This window comes from Epinephelus lanceolatus, chromosome 7, assembly GCF_041903045.1.
Source record: "Epinephelus lanceolatus isolate andai-2023 chromosome 7, ASM4190304v1, whole genome shotgun sequence".
Lineage (NCBI taxonomy): Eukaryota > Metazoa > Chordata > Actinopteri > Perciformes > Serranidae > Epinephelus > Epinephelus lanceolatus.
The window spans coordinates 14,574,499-14,595,477 of record NC_135740.1 but is presented as its reverse complement, the minus strand read 5'-3'; the positions used below and the strand labels follow the sequence as shown (position 1 = coordinate 14,595,477).

Genomic DNA, 20,979 nt, shown 5'->3' with positions numbered 1-20,979 from the left:
AACTGACAGAAAAATAATTGGCAACCATTTTAATAATTGATTAATAGTTTATTAAGAAGTGTTTAAACAAATTGAAAAATTCAAGAAAAGCGTTCTTTGTTTCAAGCTTCTCACATGCTGCTTTTATTTGTCAATTATCATTGTAAATTTAATATCTTTGCTGTAATCTAAAAAACAATCTGCAGATTTATTAGTATGAAAATAATCAATAGTTGCAGTACTGCTTTCATTTGAGTGGAACAGGTCTCTTTAGAAAAAAACATTTTCCCTGTAATTAGTGCAGAATCACAAAGTTCTTTCCAGGAAACCTAAGATTTTTTTATTTTTATTTTCAAAACTGAGCTCCAAAATTCTCTAGACTTAAAGAATATGCAGCATCTTCAAAGAACTTAAAGATCCCACATATTTATAATATATATTATAGGTTTAAAGTGATGTTAGTCTATTTAAAGAGAGAAAATCAAATTAACACATGGAATAGGAATTTCAAATACAGTACGTACTATTTGTCCACTGGAATATGTGCATATTGTGTGTTTATATTCTATGTGATATACACCCTTTCTGTGTATCGTCATTTGTGAGCGTTGACAGCAAAAAGACTCGCCATCTATTTAAAGTGGCGCTTGAGATGGAAAAGTTTCATTCACTGAGGTAGCACAGGCTCGTTTTTCCTCTTTTCCTCTCCTTGTCTCCTCCGTCCTCCTCAGCCTCCCATTTGAAATATTCAATTACGATGCGTGAAGGGTCAGGTCAAACTCAGGAAGCCGAGCTGATTGGTTCTTCTCGGATATCGATGGGCATGTGTGACCAATCGCTGCTGCCCACAGTCTCCATCTGCTGCTGCTGCTGATAAGTGTGTGTCTAATCGTTCCAGCCCAAGGCTTTCCCCAGTTTCCACTCACCTCTTGACCAGTGCTTCCTGTCAGATGTGTTAATGCTGCTTTTAATCAGTTTTACTGTCCCGTGCACACACACATACACAGGCGCGCTGACACAGCTGGCCCTATCCATCCCTGTGGCCCAGAGCACGCTTCATTAAGACCGAACCAATCTCCTGCTCACACCGTCACAACCTCTGTCACACACAAACACACACCTGATCCTGCTGCCCCTCCACTTGACCCTCACCTCACCCCATCACCCACCCTGATATCTCTTACAGTCAAACAAGCCGTGAACATGAACATGCAGCCTTGTCTTTTGCTCTATATTGAGGCTGTCTGCCAGTCTTTGTGTCTGCACACATGAATGCAGTGTGGAATGTGTGCCACACTTCATTATTACATTATTGGTCATCATCTCATGCAGGAAACTGTTGCCTCAGGCTAAATCAAACAAATAAGAGATCTCATTTACCCCAAGGCTTCAAAAGTGTAAAATACCTTTGGTGATCCTTTAAGGGGACAGCCCATCACCAAAACCAAAAACATGTTCTGTAGCGCCATTTATCAGTCCAGATTGTTTTGGTGTGAATTACCAAGTGTTGGCGATATCGGCCATAGAGATGTTTGCCTTCTTCCCAATATGATGGAACTAAATGTCACCCAGCATGTGGTGCTCCAAGTGCCAACTTTTTTGTCCCCTTGTCCTCTACCACTGAAACTGGTCTGCAGTCCATTGCAGTACATTTTGCAAGGCAGTTAGTTGTCAGTTAGACAGACTTAGTGTGCGTCTGAACACCTGGTTGAGTGAGGCTTGACAAGGCTGGCTGCTAGCGTTAGCATCACAGGCTTCGTGTTGGTTGTGAAATGCTTTGCCTTGAGGTGAAATTTCAGGCTTGAAGTACTCCAATGGTATGAAAATTCCCTATACAGAAATAGCAGAAAGTGATGCTCCTATCAACACTTCCATCTGGGTGTTTTTTCTATGATTTATTAATCAAAATGAACACATTATTTTGACAACTCTAATGTAAACATTTGGCATCCTCCTTGGTTGAGCTGTAACGTTAGATAGCTCAGTGGTGCTAGGTGAGCTAAATGCACACATCCTTCTGCTTTTTGATTCGGTTGGCAGGTTCAGTTTGGTAGAAAGAAAATAGTTCCCACTAGGGCTGCCCCCTGAAAGCCAGAGATTCGAATCATCAGTGAGAGACCCTTCAGTCAACTGAGACTACTTCAAGTCGAGCAGCCTATTCCTTTTTTTCCCCCCGCTAGTCACTGTGCTGTGTAGTGTACTTCTGGGGATGTTTTGGTCCCCATATTTTGCTGCTGAGTGAGCACTCTTGACTTTCATGCCACTGTTTGGTTCAGACAGCTGCCAGTGCAGAAGCAGCTCATCAGTTGAAGTGACTCTGCAATGTAAGGCTTCAAGATATGATTATTTTCTCTCTTCTGCTTACAAGTGATGAATTTGCAACTCACAGCAACTCAGTAAGACACAGTCTCTGGCTTTTGCTTAGTATCTAGTGACAGCAAAAATATTGTTAAACATTTCCAAGCTTGTTTACTTTATCACGATGTCACACTGAGCGTCCCGTTGAACCTTAACAATCTTTAAAACTTCATATGGAAAAAAAAAAAAAAAAAAACAGGAATCATGTAATATTCATATTGAACAGCCAAGTCTGATATGACTGACATAGTTCGGAGTTGGGTTCTTATATGAAACTGCTCACAACAAGGTCTGTAGATTATCTTGAGTAACCGGGTCATGATTTCTGTAAAGAGACGTTGCTGTTGAGTTTTTCAAATATATATTTTTTGCACTTTGAGCACCACAAGCTGAGTGCCACCTAGTTCCATTATATTGGAGAGAAGGCAGACATCTCTACGGCTGATATCTCCAACACTCTGTAACTCACACCAAAACAATCTAGACTGATAAATAGCACTACAGGTAAGAGGGAAAATATGTATTTTTGAGTTTGGGGTGAACTGTTCCTTTAATGCTTTTATGCCATTGTCAGGTCAATTTTTAAATGTATCCTTTATTGTGGTTTATGACTAAATACCCGCAAAACAAATGATAATCATGTCAGTCTCAGTCATGCCTTGTATTTGGAGCTAATTAGCTAATGTTAGCATGCTAACACACTAAACTAAAACTAGTGACCATTATACCTACTTAACGTCAACATGCCAGCATTGTTGTCCTGCACACATTAGTATGCTAAAGTTAGCATGTAGTTAAAAGCACCACTGTGCCTAAGTAGCTACAGCCTCACGGAGCTACTAACATGGACCATGACCTTTGTTTCGTTTATATATTCTGCATGTGTAGATATTGTGTGCCAGTTCAAAACAATGAAGAAGTTAATGTAAATCGTTAGCATATGATATCTTGTTTTATTTTCCTCGAAAAAAATGCAGTGTATTAAAACACAATTCAAACGAGAAATACTCACAGTTAAATCCTTTACCCTCTTGTTGTAACATGTAAACTTTAACCTAGTTGTTTCAAATGAACATGCTGTAAGTACAGTGTGTCTCACTTGGCTGGCTGTGTAAATTAATTCTGGGTTGGCAGTGACTTTGAGGGGGTTAATAACATGTTACTCTGCAGTTGTTGACAAGATAATGAGAGAAACGGGGAGAGAGGAGATCTATTAATAGGACATATACCTCTGGAATTACATTATTATTATACCAGCAGATATGACAGAGCGATGTGTGTGTGTGTGTGTGTGTGTGTGTGTGTGTGTGTGTGTGTAGTGATCTGTTAGGAGTGTGTGTGTGTGTGTGTGATGCATATGGTAAAACACTCTGCAGGTCTGCTGTTAGTCACACTCCCGCGTCTCAAATTGAATTAGCGTTGACAGCGCACAGCGCCAGCCGCGTGTATGTGTGTGTGCACTGGGGGGCACTAGCTGTTGGCAAGCTTTGTGTGTGTGTGTGTAACAGAAGAGAAAGAGGGCCTTCCCCCCTGAAATCAATTAAGCGAGTATAGGTCTGTAGTTGTGGGGGTGAGGGGGGCACATCCTGTAGAGGGCAGCCCAGACAGACAGCACCATCTGGGGCAGCAGGCAGGCCGACCCTGGGTGGAGACATGAAAGAAGCAGGGCAGGGATAAGAGGAGAGGAGAGTGCAGGCCAGCGTTAAATCACTCTCTTCTCCCCACCCCATACCCTCACACCAGCCCCTCATCTGCCATCCGATACATCAGCCACGGAGCATCATTCTCACTCAATCACTCTCCATCTCTTTCCTTATTCTCTGTATCTGTCCCAGGAGTGATAACCTGTCATACACAGGAAGCAGAAAGAGGTAAGAGCGATCTATCCCTCTGTCAGAGATAGGGGCAAAGAGAAAAAGAATATCTCACATCTCTTGTTCCAAAAGGCTTGATTTATAGCTCCATGTTTAATAAAAACCAATGCCAGAGAGTGCCCCCCTCTCTCTCTCTCATATACACACACACACATGCACCTGTGGAATCCCCCTCAGGTCCATCAGACTGGAAGGAATTAGCACATACACACACACACTCTCTTCTAGGGGGGAGGGATGGCCCTGTGTGATGGACAGCCAGGGTCAGAGTGTGCGTTGTGTTTGTTGGTCATAAGCTGAGTGCTGACAGCCCTCTTCCAGCCATCCAGCACTCAGACACACACACACACACACACACACACCTCCACTGATGGCAAAGCAATCGACCAAATGAGAAAGGGTTAAAGAAACGGAATCACATTAAGAGGTAGTGGTAAGATATGATCATTCAGGAGACTGTAGCCTTTAAAGTTAACCTTATTAGTTTAGCATATACAGTGTATATGCAGCACTGAATGCTTAAGTTAGTATGGCAGTGATCGAAAAAGTAATCAGAGCCTTTAATCAAGTAAAAGTAAAAATATCCAACTGTAAAATGTTCACTTTAAAGCAACAATATGTCCACATTATCGGCAAAAATGTATCCATCAAAAGAAAAACTATGCATTTAAAATGTCCTCTGTCTCTGTTATATTAATATGTATCATATCATAATAAATATTAATATAATACATTTGCTGTTTTAAACTGATAAACTTTTTTTTCTTTTGTAAATATACACTTATTCTGAATTAGATGCCTGCAACATGCTCCAAAAAAATTGGGACAGAGGCAACAAAAGACTGGGAGAATTGCTAAAACAAAAAAAAAAAAAAAAAAAAAAAAAAAAAAAACACACCTAAAATATTTCATGGGTAAACAGGTTAATTGGTTACAGATTAAAGTATCATTACTGGGTATAAACGGCCATCCTCGAAATGCTCAGTTGTTCACAAGCAAGGATGGTCACTTTGTGAAAAACTGCGAGGGCAAACAGTCCAGCAGTTTGAGAACATCTCTCAATGCACAGTTGCAAGAATGTGGGGATTTTACCATCTACAATCTATAATGTCATCAAGATATTGAGAGAATTTCTGCACATAAGGAGCAAGACTGAAAACAAATACTGAATGGCCGTGACCTTTGACCCCTGAGGCTGAACTGCATTAAAATCCAACATGATTGTATAAAGGATATTACTACATGGACTCAGGAACACTTTGGAAAACCATTGTCGGTAAACACAGCTCATCACTACATCCACAGAAGTTCAGACTCTACCATGCACAGTAAAAGCCAAATATCAACAACTTCCAAAGACGAAGCCGACTTCTCTGGGCCCGCCCTCATCTGACATGGACTGACACAAAGTGGATCAGTGTGCTGTGGTCTGATGAGTCCACATTTAAAGATGTTTTTGGAAATCATGGACGTCGTGTCCTCCAGACTAAAAAAAGCCAAGCCAGTTCAAAAGCCAGAATCTGTGATGGTATTGGGTGTATTGGGTGTTGGTGCCGATGCCATGGGTGACTGGCATATCTGTGAAGGCACCATGAATGCTGAAAGGTACATACAGGTTTTGGAGCAACATGCTGCCAACCAAATGATGTCTTTTTCAGGGTCATCAGTGCTTATTCCAGCCAAAAAAAAACAAACACCAAGCCACACTCTGCTCACATCACAGCAGCTTGGCTTCTTAGTAACAGAGTGCATGAATTAGACTGGCCCGCTGCAGTCCTTACCTGCACAAAATACAGCAATGGAGACCTCGGACTGTCGAGCAGCTGAAGTCGTATATCAAGCAAGAATGGAGAGAATTTCACTTTCAAAACGTTCAAAACACAGTGGTAAACATGCTCCTGTGCCAACTTTTTTTGGAACATGTTGCAAGCATCAAATTCAGAATGCCTGCATATACAAATAAATAAATAAAGTTTATCAGTTTGAACATTAAATATATCTGATGTCTGCACTGTGTTCAGTTGAATATAAGTCAAAAATGATTAGCAAATCATTGCATTCTATTCTTATTTATGTTTTATACACTGTCCCAACTTTTCTGGAATTATGGTTGTACTTTTGGTTGATTTAATCTTAAACCAGTACATTTTATTTTATGAACCCATCGTATGTTTGTACATGAAATCTTAATTTGAAAAGTAATTATAGCTGTGAAATAAATGTAGTCAAAGTAGTTATTTCCCTCCCACTGGAGTAGAAGTATAAAGTAAACCCCCAAACTGTTTTTGAGTTTATTAACTGAGTATAGTTGCATAGTTACTTTCCACCCCTGCAGTGTGGCGGTGCTTTGTTTTGAGTCTTTTACACAAATCAGTGACCTGCCTGTAATAAATGAATGTGCAGCATCGTCACGTGTTCACTTCACAGAAACAAGAGAGGAAAGGTGAAAATAGAGAGGTGAGGTGTGAGGGAAAGTGCAGGAGCTGTTTGGGTCATTAACACTTTCTCTGATGAATGGCACGAGTGAGAGGCCCAGATGAGGCACTCAGAGGAAACCCCAAAACACACAAAACATGCAGGCCAGGTGCCAGGCCACATGTTAAAGCACTTTGTCCTCCACTCATCTAACCTCTGCTCCTGTAAGACAGGGGCCTGTCAGAGAGCACATGCCTATGTAATGCCCCAGTGACCCCATGTCTACACACACTGGGCCATAGTGCAAGCAGTACGCGTAAACACACAGACACAAAGCAACATGCGAATCCACAGAGGCTCCCGGTTCTGTCCGCACTCCTGTGATCTAATGCTTCGAGACTTCTCATCACAACAGAGGAGCTCAGAGTCTTGGCCCATATTTAAAACTTGTCGATGTTTCACAGAGGATGTGTTTGGGATGAAAGGGAAACAGCAATGGGACGAGAGGAGAGGCGAAGTTTGACTGAGCAGCGTACGCCTGTTTGATAGCACAGTAGAAGAGCGCTTAATCACTGTTAAACTGCCCTTGCTTTTCACATTACTCACTCTGTGTAATTCAATTTCAGCCACAGCTGGTTTCACTTTCAACTTTACAGCTGAGCTCAGTCACGTCCCATAATCTGACCTGATAAATAACCAGCTTTTATTGAGTTTGCAGAGAAAATAGCGTCCAGTATAAACCTTCACAAGAGTCTCGCAGAGCCAGATCTGAGTGAGGCTGGAGGGCACAGAGCTGAACAGGCTGTGTGTGTGTGTGTGTGTGTGTGTGCATCTGAGTGCTTGCGAGCCAGTGTATGGCAGTTATTATTAGGAGATAACTGACGTACGTGTGTGTGTGTGTGTGTCGTGTATGTTAATCTAATGAAGGCAGAGTATATTTACACGTCCTGACTCTCTGCCAAGCTTCTCTCCTGTTTCAGGATGCCATTTCACATGATTGGAAACAAATGACTTCAGGGTCAAATTTCTCTCCTTTTACTGCCTGTCAATCACGGCGGAACGGCCCAGAAACGTCCCCGCTCGTGTTATTGCAAAGTCGAATCAGCACAGTTTCCATGTTATTTCTGCCACCACCTTCAAGAGGATTATGTTGACACATTATCAAGCAAATTGACGATGTGTGTGTGTGTGTGTGTGTGTGTGTGTGTGTGTGTGAGGGGGACGGACAGCGTGGTTAATCATCGACAGGCTGATAAAAGGTTAACGCAACAGTGGCTTTCAACCAACTGTCAAGGTCTTAGAGTTTGATGAGACAAGAAAGACCAGTCTGAAACATATATAAGCTTATAATATATAACTAAATATATATATACACTTATATATGCTTTTACATGCTTCATTTTAAAGCCTTTCACAAAATGCAAGTCAGATAATTTAAAGGAATAAATTGTGAAATACATTTATTCATTTCCTTGCCAAGGGCTAGATGTGAAGATTGATACTCTCTTACTTGATTGATAAATATTAAGCTACAGCCACTTAGCTTAGCCTAGCATAAAAATTGGAAACAGGGGAAAAAGTTGGCCCGGCTCTGTCCAGCAAAACCACAAACTGCCCAACAGAGCCAGGCTAGTCTCCCCGTTTACAGTCTTTATGCTAAGGTGGCTGTAACTACCTATTTACCAATACAGGAGTGGTGTCAATCTTCTTATTGTACTCTAAGCAAGAAAGCCAGGAAAGGTTGTTACCATGATGTTAAACCAATTTTTTGACTAAAAAGGCTGTTGTAAGTTGAGTGTCCCATACCTGATTACTAATTTCTTCAAGCTCCATTTGTAGGCCACTGTTGCAAAATGTGTGCACGTACCAATCAAAGGCTAATCTTCCAAACTTAATTTTCTGTGTGCATGGAGTGGCAATGTCCCTCCCCTTCGGGTGGACTACTATGGGACCTTATTTTGAAAATATGAATATGAAAATAATATGTAAGGTAGTCAATGGCGAGAGACAAAAAATGTTTTGATCCTTTTTGAATTGTGCTGTGAATTAAACATACAAGGATGTAACTTTTGTTTCAATTTTGGGGCAAACACATGTGAAACTGCCAGGAAATTCTGAGCATCAAACACTTAATTTCCTGCATTTAGGTGGATTTTTATGCACCAATTTGTGTCTTTTCTGCATCAATTTATAGTGTAAATGTCTTTCATTTTGTCAAAATAAAAGTCCTCGGCTACGTTCATGTTTTTAGTGAGGTTGACAAAGGCATATGTTCTAACTAATGAGGGAGACGTCGTGTGCCCTGCACCCCGTACCACTCCCAAATCTACGCCTATGTACACATAAGATGTTTGTCAATTTTAAAAGCTAATTTTACAACTCAAGAAAGTAGCAAGTTGTTGTAAAACTGTTTAAGTATAAGACTATGAAAATACATAAATAAAAAGACAACACACCGAAAAGTCGCTTTAGTGACAACATTGCTTTCTCTCTCACTAAAGCTGCGACGCCTTTGTGGGATGTACATACTTCAGCAGTGAGTCCTGCTTGTTCTTTTGCTTAAAATGACCAGGAGTTGCTGGATAAAACAAATCAGGTAAAATAATGTTACATTTGTGCAAACGTAATGGCCATGTTGGTGATGTATATTGTGCAAGACAAAGGATATAGTTCACTGAGCCGTTTCACATAAAACTAAATGGTACTATGATAAACTGCAACTTTCTTGACTTGCAAAATTATATTTTAAATTGACAAACAACATACGTGTAATTCATGTCACAATTCAAACAGGGTCAAAAGATGTCTTGTCCATCACTGTTAAGTGCTGTACATATTTTTTTTACGAAATAAGGTCCCACCTGAAGGGAAAGGACTTCTCCTCTCTATACAGCATAGTAGTATTTACAAACTATTAATGACATGTGTTCATGTCATATTCTATGTAATGTGTGTTACTCTTGGAGAGCAGCAGGTGCAGAGTTCAGTTCTCCTGGTATGAAAGCAATTAGTCTAATTGAAAGATCAGGAATTAGTTGGGAGTTTAAAATGATCGTCCTGCACAGCCGAATGTGGAAATGACAGACAGTATCAAATAACCAGCGCAGATTATGTCTGTCTGCAGACAAAGGCCAGGCTGTTTGATAGCAGCACACCTGACCGCTTGCTGAAACACGGGGCCATCCCCTGCCCCGAGTTTCTCAATTAACTCCTTCCTGCTATTTCCACGTCCAGCGCACATTAGCTCACTGCCATGCTCAGCCATGACAAGTAAATTGCTGTTTGGTTATGACCGTTTGTCGGGAAACAGACCATTTCCCCCGCTTTGCCTAAACCGCTGTTCCTCGCTCCGCTCAGAGGGGAGGGAGGGATGGTGCAGGGTTTTGAGTCTGAGCTGAAGGCAGGAATTATCACATCAGCAGCTGAACGGGCGTGCCCCCTTTGGTATGGACAAAAAAACACAGCATTATGTTGGCCCGCAGTAGGTTTTCATTCTCTGCTCCTCATGGCACAGCAGAATTCACCCTGCGGAAAGTCTTCACACAGCAGTATTGATTTACTGTTGATCCTGGAACAATGTTACCACCATGATTACAATAATGATGACACGGCTGCGAGGAGCCGTCTTCCAATCTTGTTACAGACTGTGCCTAATAAAGGCCTCTATAGAATAACCCTTTCACCTCCATGCGTCTCTGATTAGCCCTGTTATTGCTAATAAAGTACAGGAATGGAAACTGGCCGTCTGAATCCTGGCAGCTGTTGTTCTTCCCCTAAAATCACAGAGAGACCTGATGAGCTCATGTTATTAGTCAGGGGTGGCCAAGCCTGACACTGAGATTCAGCTGAGTTTAGAGCTCGAAAAACACAAAACACGCTTTGTGTTCATAATGCTGGCCCTGTCGGAGGACCACAAAGGAGATTTTTGCATAATTTCTTATCCAAAATCACTTCCTGTTGCACAACAGCATGTGTTTCTGTTTTACTTTGAAATATACTGTATATTCATGCGAATACTGGAAAACATGGAAAAGGTATTTCCTCTGTCACTATGTTTATACACACTGTTTGTGTGGAGAAAGAAGATTTTGAATGCCGATGTGTGATCTGAACAAAAAATATGAAAAATACTTTAATAGGCACTTACGGTTAGTTTAACAGTCACTCATTAATATTTATATTACATACCTCAGGTCCTATTGCTGATGCTCTTTGGCTAGGGTTAGGGTTAGGCATACGAAGGGTCAACCCTGCGGTAAAGAAACTGTACTTTCTGTCCCAAATAATAATCTATATCCTGTCTACATTTCTGTTCACGCCAACGCTTTTTGGCTCTAGCTGAGTGTGCATGATGGAGAGGAGCAGCTCATGATCTGCTTCAGGATCAGTTTTTGTGCTGGTAAATCGAAGACCGTGCACAAAACAGGTTTTAAATACAAAAAAAAAAAAAAAAGTCCCGACCGCCACAGTTTATTGCTCCTTTGAGAGTCTCGCTCGAATAGAGAATCAGCCCTCACTGTTTTGTTGCAATAAGCTTTGGCTCGTTACACTCAATGGGCCGGAGCCTAAAAGTGCGGTCCAGCTGTCAGAGGCAGTGGTTGGTGGTCGGGTGCCACGGAGACTGGCGCAGAAGACTGTCTGTGGTGTCTTCGGCTAGTTTGGCGTGCCGGGAAATAGCTGTGAGCTGGGGGCTCAGGGGGAAGCTGTAGCGATAAAGACAGTAGGGGCCCGCAGTGTCAGAAAGATGAGGGAGGAGAGATGGCCCCTGAGGGCTGAGGGGGCTGTGGAGGGGGAAGAGGCAGGGGGCACTCCCGGGAGACCCGTGAAGACATGGGTCCCTGCAGTGGGGAGGTTTCTTCGCCTGCAGCGCCGAGAGGAGCGGGAGGTCTGATAGAGGAGACAGCGGGGGCAGGCCTCTCAGTCTGTCTGCTCCCAGCGAGGAGAAGGCCCTGCTGGGCAGCGGGGAGGCGGGTGAGGCGGCGGAAGTCTTGCCGTAGAGAGGGAGAGCGAGGGTGTGGAGGGTGGCGTCCTGGCAGGAGAGTGTGGAGACGGAGAACGGGTGAAGGGACGAAGAAGCGGAGAGGGGGAGAAGAGTCTTCACACTGCTGGTCGCTGACCCCGAACTCCCTGTCCAAAGAAAGACGTCAGAATCTTGAGTCATGAGGATAAAAACTGGAGCAGAGGAGTAATGAGAGCTGCAGGACGGTACCTTGGAGCTGTATGGTGAATGGCTTGAAGTCTAAGCTGAGAGGGCCTCTCCAGGGATAAGACTCCAGCAGGCCATCCAACACTCCCCTACACACACACACAGACACACACAGACACACACACACACACACACACACACACATATATATACTGTAAAAGCACTGAAAAATGTTCTTCCAGGTATTTAAATATTGTTTCAGAGAGGTGTGAAATTCTGCACTACACACATCAACTTCATTTGAAGGTTTTATGTGGTGTCAAATGTCAGTGGCTGAAGCTTAAATCCCTCTTGGGTCCTTTAGCTGAGCACTCTCTGAGCTAAAACAAGTGTTGATGTTTGGTGCGGTTCGCGGTACCTATTCCGTCCTGGATCTCTGAAGCCCTTGGCGAACGGGTTCCTGTCGATCTTCAGTTTTGTGATCTTGCCCAGAAGAGAAGAACAGACACGGGTTAGAGGTGGACGTGTCAAACGCTGACGTGTTAAGCTAACAATGAGCTCAGCTTTACAACAGCGTGGAGAGTGGCAGAGCGCTCGCCCTCTGGGACTGCATCTCCCAGCAGCACCCAGGGCGATCAGCCATGTCAAACAGGGTTTTTGGAGGTCGTACGGTTTTATTTGGTGCTTTAACGGGCTGTGGACTCCAGCAGTCGGCCCAGTCACAGCTCGTTATTGAGTTTCTGTAATAACACGTTTGCTGATCGTAAAGTGAGCCCTGATGAAAAGAGCTGGCAGTCCCCATGGATGCCGCTGTTACTGGAGGAGCTGTAGCCAACAGTGGGGTCAGCTCCCCTGCACAGAAACACTCACACCCACTCTGAGCAACTGGAAATCAGGACACTGCAATTTATGATTTTGCTGAGACCGCAGAGAAGTGGGCCTCGTCACCTTCATACTGTTCAGTTTAAAAGCATTTTGGAGCTGCTGATTGGATCACTGAGGAATATCACAGCCACTGTGCTCATGACTACTGAAAAGGCGAATTTGCTTTCTTTATATTTCTGGTGCATAAATGATGCAGAATTTAAACATAACATCAGATACGTAGAAGATTTTTAGTATTTGTTTTAACTGAAACAAAAGTTCAGTTGTTTTAACATTTTGAGTGTATCATATTCTTCAGTCAGTTTTTAGTGAGTGTTACCTGTTGGTTCTGGTAGGCTGTGACTGTGGTGAACTCGGTCTCTGGGAAGGAGAAGCTGTGCACTCCTTCAGCAGGCAGCGACTGGATCTGTGACAAGTCCATGCGAGGGTCGTGCCGGATGACGTGCACACGTGGCTTGTATTTGTGCATTGACTGGAGGATAATCTGGACGAAGAGATGAAGGGGATACTTTTTGTCTTACAAAATAAAACTCATTTTTATTATTATCGTCCTGCAGAAACAAACACATGCAATTTAGCTTCCATGTCATTAGCAGTTAATCTGTAGATTATTCTTTCAATTAAGCAAGTTATTGTTTGCTTAATGAAATGTCAGACAATAGTGACAAATATCACCTATTTCCCAATACTCATGCTGATGTCATCAAATGCTTCCAAAAATAATATCCAATTTACTATCACAAAGAGAAGCAACTATTCTGCACGGCTGAGACGCTGCAATCAGAGAGTGTTTGGAAATTTTTGCTTGAAAAATTGAACAATTTATAACTCTACAAAAATGAAATTTTTGTAGTAGTTGCCAGTATTTCTTTTGCCGATTACCTAACTGATTAATCAACTAATTATTTACATTTAAAAACTGTGGGTAAAGAGCAGATAATTTTAGCTACACAAATGAACTACAATATGAACGGAATATAATGATACAACTAAATACAATTTATGATAATGTTACAACAGGCACCACAATCTATGATAACACAATAACACACTGAAAAATAGGATTACAAAGGGCGCTACGTACGTTAAAACTAATATAGAGATAGCTAAAAAGGTCAGTATTATCAACATCAATATCATACAGTTGCTTTTCGCGAATCATGCAAATATCACCTAACCATTTTATGGAAATAGGCATGATTTTAATTTCAAATTTAAAACAAAAATAAAACAAAGTAAATTTCCTATTTGCCTGAAGAAGTTTGCCAGCGTAAAACTGATTTTCCAAAATTTGATTTTGAATTTTATAGTGCGGCTTTTGTGGTGCATTATTAGTATTCTCATTTTGCCTACCTGGTTTTTATTTTTCATTTTTATTTTAATCTATTTTTTTCAAATAAATAGCCAACATAAAATAGCATATTACATGAATTAATTGTTTGATCGCTTCGTGTTCTGAAATCTAAATGTAATGTTTTCATTTTTATTTGTTAAGAGAGAGATGCCAAATAAAAATATATACAGTAATATAATATATAAAAGACTTCACAATTGAGGTAAGATTTTTTCCTAAAGTATACAAAGCTGCTAGTCTGCCAAATTTAACTCAAAAGCTTAAAAAAAAAGTAACTTCTTTATTAGTGTTAAAAATGACAGATGTAACAGAGCTCCAGAGAGGCTGTATAAGGAGGTAAACTGAGCCCAACAACAGCAGGGACTGTGAGGCTGATTCTACAGTTTCTATTATATGAATCCCTCAAATACACCAATTCCAGGGTGGTTTCATAAACACCAGGATCAAGTGAAAAGCCACCTACAGCCTCTCCAGTCACCACATCTGTCACATCTATACATCACTGAACCTTTACAGGAAGTTCTGGAGCTGAGAAGGATTTCCACTTCCTTTATCCCTAAAAGACATACAGACTTTCCTTCCTGAGAACCCGTCCAGTGTTACACAAGACATGGTTCAATATGACAGCAAGCCAAGCAGGAGGGAGGCTGCCAAAGACTGATTTACTGCTCCTTTATCATACATACTGATGTGAGCTCACTCAGATTAACAAAAACATGTAAAGAAATAATCTGGATTTTAAAGTAGCATATTATAAGACATCAAAATAACCAAGAGTAAGAAATAAAAATGTCTGACCTGTGTGGGCCTGCTGGACAGAGAGAGAGAGGAAGCAGCGCATGCTCAGATGGGTTACCTACATGTCCCTTATCGTCCATTTCGTTGTTGGTAAGTTTGACTCGGTCAAAGCTGATGACCTGACGCATCCACGTCTCTCCTGCGCACGGCGAGTCCGGGTGCACGTAGAGCCTGGGAGAGATGCAGGAGTGGTCCGTGTTTCCAGCCACCATCCACTGCGAGCTGTGGTACACATACCTGCCGGGAGACACACAGTGCATGTGAATAAACACACCAATAGATAAAAAAGTGAGTCTGATGAATTTAAAACACACCCACACACACCTGTAGCGTTTCGAGTCCACGGGCATGACGTCCATAGCGATGTAGTACTGCTGGCACGGGTCCAGGTTGCGCACTTTGACGCGCACAGAGGGAAACATTCTCCTGACAAGAAATGAGAGCAGCACTTTTATTACAAATTTGTCTCACATGTTCTATTCTTTATTAGTTACATATTCTCATCTTCCCTAAAATATTTGTTTTAAGCCGTCCTGGATTTTACATCCTAAAAGCACACAGACAGAGATCAGACACTTGAGGCGGGAACTCTCCTGCCAAGTTCAGAGGGAAGTTCAGGGTCCTCGAGGGGCCATGAGGGCATCTTCACTGCAGAGATTTATGGCCTGTGTTCTCCGTAAGTGAATAAACGGAACCTAGATTTCAGCAGGTAGTAATGTCCCAGTAACTCATTTCTGGGGAAGAAGAAAAAAGGGGCACATGGCCACATATTGGGCCAGAAATTCATTTCTTTAAAACAGAAAAATAAAGTTAAATTAATCGACCTGTACCCGAGAACACCCATGTGTCACAAGATTTTATTATATAATGGATAGTCCTGGATCATATTAAATAAATCTACGACAGTAATATAATCAGAATAAAATAAAATAAAATTCCAGAAAATCTATACATCTTCCACACGGGAAATATAATGTGCACTATTTATTTTTTTTGTTCCAAAAATATCAACTAAACAACAAAGACGCACAAACCATGAAATTATATTTCTACATTTTAACCCAATAGCAGGACAAAGGTAATATAACACCAGAAACTTAATAGCCTTAACGTTATATAACTGCTCACTTCTAATTGTCTGCAGCGCGATCAGAGCCGTGTTACACCTGATAAACGCGCACCTGTGACCGCAGAACAGTTTATGTAAATCATATTACTGATAATAACCTATCCAGCATATCCAGCATATATCCCGTGTATATCAGACACTTAAACACGGAAACTGACATGCAGTTATAACGGATTGAGAATAACAGACTTTATAATGGTTTACTGTTTAAGCAGTGAGGCCTGCTCTAATTCCATGTGATTAAACTGACTTTCTGTGAAGTTTTTATTGTGAAAAAGTGTCGAGTGTTTTGTTTAAAGAGTCAAGATTTTGATTCAAAATCTCATCTAGTTATATAAGACGTTTAATTTTAACGTATGTGTCTAGTTTTTACACATAAAATAATTAGGCGCATACAGAGACTGTGTTATGTTAAGTAGACACAGTAACTGCCTGTCAAATATTGCTCCTCTTGCCCCCAGTTCTGGAGGCCAAATAAGTCTGGAGTTTGAAGTTCGACAGGAACGATGCAAAAAGTCTGTTAAAGGCACCTAAATGCCAGCGTAAGCCCTCTTCATATTCGCTACAGGTCACTGTTGGTATCCAGGTTTTGTACCTGCCAGCTTTGGTGATGATCATCTCGGTGCCGATCTCATAGAATCTCTTCCACAGCTCGGAGCCCTGCAGCTCTACCCGGACCCCTCTGTCTCTGTCGGGGCGGCAGTCGCTCTCCGTCGGCTTGCTCTCCTCTCCGCTCGGGTCAGACTCCTCAGCTCCTGATCTCTCCGGCTCACAGGAAGCGTCCTCTGCCCTCCTCGGCGTTGAACCTGCCTTCTTCATCTGGCTGACTGGATATTCGTTTAGGCCTATACAAAGGGGCAAAAACTGGGATGAGTGAGGTGCTGAGAAAAGAAGCCTGGTAATATATGCATTCATGTATTGTTTTGTTTTACAAAATAATTTAGAAGTTGGCTGCAATTTTAACTTTTTGATTTAAAGAGGCTGTAGATATTACTGATGTATAGTGTTATTGAAAGGAACAGAAAGTTGCTCCAGTTTGACAGCTGGCATGGAGAATATTTGCAAAACTTTTTTCTCCCCTCGAAAATAATTTTATTTGATCACTGCCGTTTTCTGATGATAAAATAAAAAGACAACTGAACTTGTGGGAATGTCATAAATTGATGAAATAAAGGTCTGATTAAGTTAGATAACTTGCAAACTGCCGACCATATAATATATTGTATTGTTCCATCTTGTGCGTAAAATGCGTAAATATTAAAAGTGTTCCCCAGCAATCCTTCTGCCTCACCGGTAAAGATGCTCGTCTCGCTGCCGGTGTCTCCAGCTGAACTTGACTCGTGTCCCTCCGACACTTTCATCCTCTTGCAGGGTTTCCCGACCAGCGCCTCCACCGAAAACGCGTGAGCCCGTGAACTCAGACCCTGCATCTCGGCGAAAGATCCCCTGCTCTCTGCGAGTCGTATATCCGTCTGAATTTTGACTTTGTCCCGTAAAAGGTTCAGTAGCCCGGCTCATTCAGGACACGACAGGGTAGAACAGGCAGCAGCAGGAGCAGCAGCAGCACCTCATGGAGCCACTCTTCTCTCACGGCGGCTCCTTGACGCTGCGTAATTGATCCGGTGCCTTTCCATGTGTTCTCCGAGACGCGCGCCCTCATCCAAAATCCTTGATTATTGGCACGCCTCTCCTCCTCACTACAATATTTCCCTGTCTCCCCCCTTTATCCGTTTCTGTGTCTCCCCTTTCCTTTCTGCCTCACAGTGCGCTTGTTCCTCTGGTTCCCCTCTGCGCGTCACAGAGAGGGAGGGAAAAGCGCAGCGTGCATTCCTCCGCACGGGCCTGCGCTACAAAAAATATCCATCAGCACTTAAACACTAGGCCTTAAATTCTAGATCCCAGGGCCAAAATTGAAATATATGTTACTGTAAAGTTAAAATAAAAACGTTTCTCTCTGAATCAATCACATACATTGTTCCTGTAGAAACGTAACTACTTTGAAACGATGCAAAATGAGGCAGATTTCTTAATCAGTATTAGCAGGCGTAACTTGATTCAACACAGTTCTTGAGTTCCTTTTATTTGCAAGGTGAATTATAACATCAATTTCCACTCTCCAACAAGTTGAAGAAAATGCAAACTCAGAAAATGGCAGACATTTTTTACAGTGTGCCCTCGGTCTCAGTGGCCTTTGGGCATCTGGAACATCCAGCAGCAGCATCTTTACGCACGGTGCCACCGTGGGATGGTGATACTGTTAAGGCTGAACGGTAAAAGTTTGACCTACTATTAGTTTTATGTATTTTTTTAATGTAATACAGGTTCAGTCGACTCTAAATTGAAGTGGGAGGAGTAGGCCGTCAAATAATAAAGTCAGAAATCAATTGATGAATTAATAAAGACAAGATTTAAATCTCCAGTGTGCTTTATTTCAAATCTGTGAAGCACATTTTCTCCATTTTTTTTAACACAAGCGAGCTCTTTGATTGACCTGCGTGTTGTCTCTGTTGCTTCCCTCCATTTAGACATCCGATAGATAAATAGAATGAACATTTTAGAGCACTGGAGGGGGAGACTAGGCACAAATATTTAAGTCTTTTAATTCGGACCATCTGGAGGGTAAAATATCTCCCTGAAACTCGCTGCATTTCTGTTGAAGCTAACATTTCCTATATTAATTTGAAGGCTTTTCTTAAAGCGGTCTCTTGTCTCCCGTTCCTCCGCTATAGAAGTGGGACGTTTTTTTCTTCTCCTCTTTGCGGTGCCCGGTGAGGGTGTGCGCCAGTCTGGTTCTCATAAGTGCGGAGATCAGATGGAGTTCGGCGCACAGGGGGAAACTGGGCCGTAATGACAGCTCGGGATTATTACATTACTGCTCGACATGAAATAGATCCGCTTTACACAAATAAAAGTCAGCGAAGGCTCTATTTAAAATGTTTTTTAATCACATGATATAATTGCTGTGAGGAGAAAACAAATGAGGGCTATGTTTACGGCACGGTTGGTTTGGTTGGTGATGGAAATCTCTGACAACAGCCGGGAAATGGAGAACTATGACCAACCGGAATCACATGCTCTCTGTCATCAGAACCTGTTTCAGGACCGCGGCCTGGATTTATGTTTATTCTTTCCCAACTTGTCGTTTTCTCCCAGTACTGTAACAACAGAGCATCCAAAGCACGCGGCCTGGAGAGAAGAGTGCAACAGAAATAACTGTGTGTGTGTGTGTGTGTGTGTGTGTGTGACTGTGTGTGCGTGCGCGCACAGGCCTGCTGCCTCTCTCTGAAATAAAAGACACAAGACCCCGATAGAAATAGCCTGTGTCGTTTCCTTCCACTCAACTTTGAGGGATTATTTTTCCATGTTGTCTTCAGCAGTCAGCTCATAAATCTTCGTCATGGGATTATGGGATGTCAGCCGAGTGATGGCGGGCGCGCAGGCAAGTGATTCCTGGCTCTGCTGAACACAACAGGAAGCTGCTTCATAGTTGTTTTATGATCCTTAATCCAGCGCAAATCTGCATTTGTCCCGCGCAGGGATGTTTGGCACACGTGTTTCCTCTTATTAGACACAATACTCACGCTTGGCGGAAACAAGAGACTCAAATCCAATTTAGCATGGGCGTCAGGTTTCCATTAATGCGGAAGTTTGATGACTGGCTGCAATTAGGCTTTCCGATCATTTTGCGCCTTCAGGCCCGCTTGCACGCTGTTGATTTGCGTATCCAAGGCTTAATTAATAATCATTGGTGAATAATTGCTTTGTAATTGAAACTTAGTGGTAGGCCTTTAAACGCAACCACAAACTTTGCAGGCTCAAGTGCAACACATTAATCATGAAAGTAACCGAAACTTTAGTTGGTTAAAGATACATTATGTAACCTCTCCATATTAAAATGTCTAAAAATGGCTAGACCAACATATTTTGCTGAGTAGTGTACTTACATTAATACTTCTAACAGTGTTCAAACCCAGGCAAATCTGTGATTTTAATCAAAGATATGGTCCCTGTCATTTTGGCGCTGCCTGTTAGAAGTTATATCCTCTTGGTGCATGCCTCAGGGTTGTAGTTGTCTGCCAGGAGCTGACATAAACTGACTTTTTATCCAGTTTTAAGCCATATTTTTTACAATACACTAATTAGATCTAGGTTCTTTTCAAGTATATGTTTTAATGACCAACATCTGGATCTTAAGTTATCAGGGAAACAAGCAGCAGCTCAGCTCTGGCAGAAACACTGATTTTTAAGGCGAAACAATTTTTTTTCAGTGTTTTTACCTCACTAAATCACCAGGTCTGTTTGTTTTGGAGAGGAGGAGACCTCTGCAGGTAATTTGGCTCCCCATAAAAACCTCCTGGACATCAGGATTGTAAGAGAGAAAAGGTGAGCATACATAGCAGGAGCTGGGATAACAGCCCCACCACAACAAGCCAAACAGCATAAAGGAAACACTCATTTTAACATGAAACTACTTTATTCGGTGTTTCTACTGGTTTTAATCACCTGGTCTGTTTGTTTTAGAGATTAAGAGACCTCTGCGGATAATTCGGCTCTCAGTAAAAACCTCCTTAATGATGATCACTGAAGGAATCCTGACCAAGAGAAACTGACTGCAGTGATGGTATTGCTCTGTCTTTTCTGATTGTTTTAATCGAGAGACTCCCAGTGGCAGAAAATTACATTTGTACATTTAAAGTAAAGGCAGTAACTATTATATATATTGGGGGACCCCCAAATTCTCAAATATGCTCAAAATGTCTCCTGACATATTAATAAAAAATACAAATAAAACAATTGCTGTCTTACAACAGGCACAGGCATCCACAATAATCTTTATCAAATGTAATCATCATCATCATAAGTAAACGTAATAAATTATTGTACTGTGTACTGTGTACTGCAGTTCTGCGTGTGATTTGTCCAAGTGGTGTTGCCATATCTACCTAAGCCATTGCTCGACTGCTGTATGTAGGTATGTCAAACACCATGCCGTATCTTTCTTTCATTAGCTTTAAATGTATTAAAAAGTGGAAAACTAGAA

The 20,979-nt window shown here is 41.8% G+C and overlaps 1 protein-coding gene across 1 annotated transcript; it reads right to left on the bottom strand.

Moving 5' to 3' along the window:
- Positions 1-10,729: 10,729 nt before the first annotated feature.
- tbx22 (T-box transcription factor 22) lies at positions 10,730-17,690 on the bottom strand. The gene is made up of 8 exons (XM_033633576.2): positions 17,230-17,690; positions 16,534-16,783; positions 15,134-15,235; positions 14,872-15,046; positions 12,977-13,141; positions 12,191-12,255; positions 11,836-11,921; positions 10,730-11,753 (listed from the first exon to the last, which is right to left on the bottom strand). Exons 1-8 carry the CDS (start codon positions 17,366-17,368, stop codon positions 11,212-11,214), a joined length of 1,524 nt encoding a protein of 507 aa, XP_033489467.2. The 5' UTR covers positions 17,369-17,690; the 3' UTR covers positions 10,730-11,211.
- Between the last annotated feature and the right edge of the window lie 3,289 nt (positions 17,691-20,979).

Coding starts and splice junctions, on each gene's coding strand:
- tbx22 (XM_033633576.2), bottom strand. CDS start 17,368: ATGCAGGGTCTGAGTTCACGGGCTCACGCGTTTTCGGTGGAGGCGCTG. Junction 15,047..15,133: donor GTGGACTCGAAACGCTACAG/GTGTGTGTGGGT, acceptor GTCTCCCGGCAG/GTATGTGTACCACAGCTCGC. Junction 11,922..12,190: donor AGAGATCCAGGACGGAATAG/GTACCGCGAACC, acceptor GTGTGTGTGTAG/GGGAGTGTTGGATGGCCTGC.